At 45.4% G+C, this 3,631-nt stretch overlaps 1 protein-coding gene across 1 annotated transcript; it reads right to left on the bottom strand.

Annotated features, from left to right (window-relative positions):
• Positions 1-2,131: 2,131 nt before the first annotated feature.
• On the bottom strand, positions 2,132-3,285 carry LOC123130235 (G-type lectin S-receptor-like serine/threonine-protein kinase At2g19130). The gene has a single exon (XM_044550182.1). The coding sequence runs from the start codon at positions 3,283-3,285 to the stop codon at positions 2,266-2,268; it is 1,020 nt and encodes a 339-aa protein (XP_044406117.1). The 3' UTR covers positions 2,132-2,265.
• Positions 3,286-3,631: the final 346 nt, after the last annotated feature.

Below are 3,631 nucleotides of genomic sequence, written 5' to 3'. Positions count from 1 at the left end.
ATGAGAGGGACTTGAACTTGTCATTTGAGTATGACAATGTTGGTAGCCGTGTGAAATCTCGCAGGAACCAGGACCCGATTCAAGCTTTTCTTGAGACATATCAGAAGAGTGAAGACCGGGCTTCGCATACCCAACTTCATGAAGATCTCATTGGGATCAGTGGGAATTATTTGGGAGATAGTCTCCTTTGATTTGATCATGGTTCCTCATTTTATTCATGCTTGATTTGTACAATTATTTGAATTTGAGACCATATTTTCCCCTCTTGTTTCTTTGAATTTGATTTGTTATTATAATTTGGATTAGTTTTGTATCATGTGATGTTAAAATTTAATAAGTTCGATCCATATTGGTGTTAAAGTATACTCCCTCCATTCCATATTCTAGTGTGTATAGTTTTTTGGCTTAGATTCCGAAATGTACTGCGCATAAGCGCCGCGAGGCTGCTTTGGGCGAAAATAGCCCTTGGCTGGTTCATGGGAGCACAGTAACAACACCCACATGGGTGACAGACCGAGCATGGGGATGGGCAATTTTTGTCCAAATGAGAGCGCCAGCTCATGTTTTCGTATAAGCGCTACACACAAAGGCACACTATAAAGAGGAACAGAGAGAGAGTAGATCATATCGAGTTGACATGCAAATTTGTATGAGAAATAAAAGGAGAAATATTTTTTGCGTACAGGTTTTACAGTATCTGTTCTGTCGGAACCCGCCCCTTACTCAAAAAAACCTTTTACAGTATGAACTTTTACAATATCTACTGGAGTTGCTCTAACAACCTATGCTATAGTAGTTATACTGCTACAGTCAGAGAAGGATTTCAGCCATACGCCTAGGCCATGGCCCCTCTTGCCTGGGGCCTGGCTACCCCACTGTCTGGGAGGACAATTGGCTGCCAAAGGGATAATAGAGATGCTAAGAACGCTGCACCCACGGTCGGCCATCCCTCTGAAGTTAGTTGAAGAATTCATGGATGGGGCGTCAAAAAGACCAGAACGCTGATCTAGTTTGGGGACATCTGCACTTCTGCAGGCACCGGACGCACATGTTGTTCTCAATATCCCACTCAACTCCCGGAATGTTGATGATTCTTGGGCATGGCATTATGAGCGCAATGAGTGTTCTTCTAGAGAAAAAGCATACACCCGACTTTATAAATAAAACCATCAGGCAGAGTCCACAGAAAACAGGTTAGAAGGTCTTAATTTGGTTTCTGATCTCAATCTGAGAAAGATAATCATCACAGCGGACTGTCTGGCAACGGTTAATCACCTGGATAAGCCATTCTTGGGCATCAGCAGCACCATTATTCAAGTCATCAAGGCAAAGAAAAGAATGAAATGAGGGAGTCCAATTTTGAAGAACATGATCTCCCAAAGGCAGCAGCATCATTAGATCCTGGTTGTTATGTGTGGTTGTTAGGGACTCTTGAAATTATTTGTATCCCGGCCCCTTATTTGTTGAACAAAACTGTTTTCACCCCCCTCAAAAAATAAAAATAAAAATCCAACCAAGCTGAAAGCAGAGGCTGACACTACACAGAAACCAGAGGATACATCTTTTTATGCTAATTATAACAATGAGAAGGATTTTCTTTTTGAAAATTACTTGATGTTTGTTTTAGAGTTCTATTCTGAAATGTCCATGGATCTATCTAAATTTTGTGCATTACAGACAGCCAAAATGCCTACATATTATTCATACTTTCATGTGGTTACCCAATTGTGGCCGTATGCATCGTTCTGATGCAGAGGCCGGGGAGTCCCCCCTTTTCGAAAAAAAATGTGGTTACCCAATTATTCACAAGAATCTACAACCATGCTAACAAGTAAATTTAGCACAAAAAAGATATAATTGATATTCTGCAAACGTGTGTGCTACTGCAGTGAACCATTGAGGACCCTGCTTGAAACAGCAGGATTAGTTAATTAGTTTGTGCAAAGACCGCAGTATGTGGTGCAGTAAGTACATCTACTAGAATTTCATTCACATGATATCTTGAACTCAATTCGTATAAATACATAAAGATTTACAGTTCTGATTGTCGAACAGACAAGCCATCATGCCAACAGAGAAACAAGTGAAGGCACAATATCACAAGCCTATAATGATAGCAAATTCAGTTCAGAACCTTAGCAGATAAGGGGATAACGTAGTTTAGAGAATATAAAATACACATAACTTTGAACACTTAATTCTTGACATATAATGATAGCTCTTTTAGTATTTCAGAGACAGTACATGCCTGTAGAGAAAGTGCAATCAATCCTCCATGCCCACAAAATTCTGCAGTGACCTTGGAATGGGAGGTACTTCAACATCCAGAACACCTTCTAGCATCTGAACAACTTGCCCCATCATTGGCCTATGATCTTCAGCATCTTGAATACACCAACATGCAATTCTGCAAGCTCTCCTCAGCTGCTCCACATCCGCATCGCCTTCCAACCTTCTATCCAACAGGCACATAACGTCCCCTTCATGCAGCTTGACTGCAGCAAAGATGGGAAAGTAAGTAAAGTTCCCTTGTTCAATTTTCTCCGCATTTCTTCGCCCTGATATGATTTCAAAAAGCATCATTCCATAGCTGTAGACGTCAGCCTTATGTGTGATCGGCAGCCCTGAGATCCACTCCGGTGCAAGATATCCGATGGTCCCTCTCATTGTTGTCAGGGCCCTACTGAAATCCCGACCAAGAAGCTTCGCCATACCAAAGTCGGCAATCTTAGGACAGAACTGTGCATCAAGAAGTACATTGTCCGGCTTCATGTCGCAGTGTATAATGCAATCCTTGCACTCCTCGTGCAGATAAGCCAGGCCTCTTGCTGTTCCAAGTGCTATATGGTACCGCAGCTTCCAGCTCAGTTTTGCAAAATCCTTACGGAAGAGATGTGAGTTTAAAGAACCTTTTTCCATGTACTCATACACCAATAACCTGCTACTGCTATCAGCACAGAATCCAAGTAGCCGAACAAGATTGTTGTGTTGAATCATCCCAATGGTCTGCACCTCTGCTCGAAACTGCTTCTCTCCTTGTCCAAGGCATTTCAGCCTTTTGACGGCCACTGCAGCAGAACCTGGCAATGTCCCCTTGAAAACACAGCCGAAACCACCTTCTCCGAGTTTTTCAGAGAATTTTTTTGTTGAGTTCTTTATTTGTGCAAATGAGAAAACCACAAGGCTTCCGTGTTCATACACAGTTCTTGCTCTGAATAACTTTGTTCTGCATCTCCACAAAACAGTCAGACCAATGATAATAACAATGATGACTAACACGGCCATTGCCACCCGCGCCGCCACCCGCGAGGCGGCCGGGGAGGGCGCCCCGATCTCCTCCGCTCGGCCCCCTCTCCCTCCCTACTCCCCCTCGCCGCCGCTGGAGGGCGTGGCCGGGCGAAGCCCGGTCTGCGCAGGCGGCGGCGGGGCCTCCTTCGTCCCCTCGCGCGGGTGGTCAGGCGCGGGCCAGATCCGCCGGGCCTGGGCGCCGGACTGGTTGACGGGTGCGGCGACACGGCGTGCTGCGGAGTGGTCGAGCTCCTGGCGGCGGTGCGGCGGGAGTCATGGTGGTGGTCCTCGCCTCTTGGCGCGCGGGGCTGCTCCGGGGCGGCGGCGCGGGCATGTCCTGTGG

Source organism: Triticum aestivum, chromosome 6A (genome assembly GCF_018294505.1).
Source record: "Triticum aestivum cultivar Chinese Spring chromosome 6A, IWGSC CS RefSeq v2.1, whole genome shotgun sequence".
NCBI classification, from domain to species: Eukaryota; Viridiplantae; Streptophyta; class Magnoliopsida; order Poales; family Poaceae; genus Triticum; species Triticum aestivum.
Note: the sequence above shows the minus strand (reverse complement) of the source record. Positions and strands in the feature narration are given on the sequence as shown.

Coding starts and splice junctions, on each gene's coding strand:
- LOC123130235 (XM_044550182.1), bottom strand. CDS start 3,285: ATGGCCGTGTTAGTCATCATTGTTATTATCATTGGTCTGACTGTTTTG.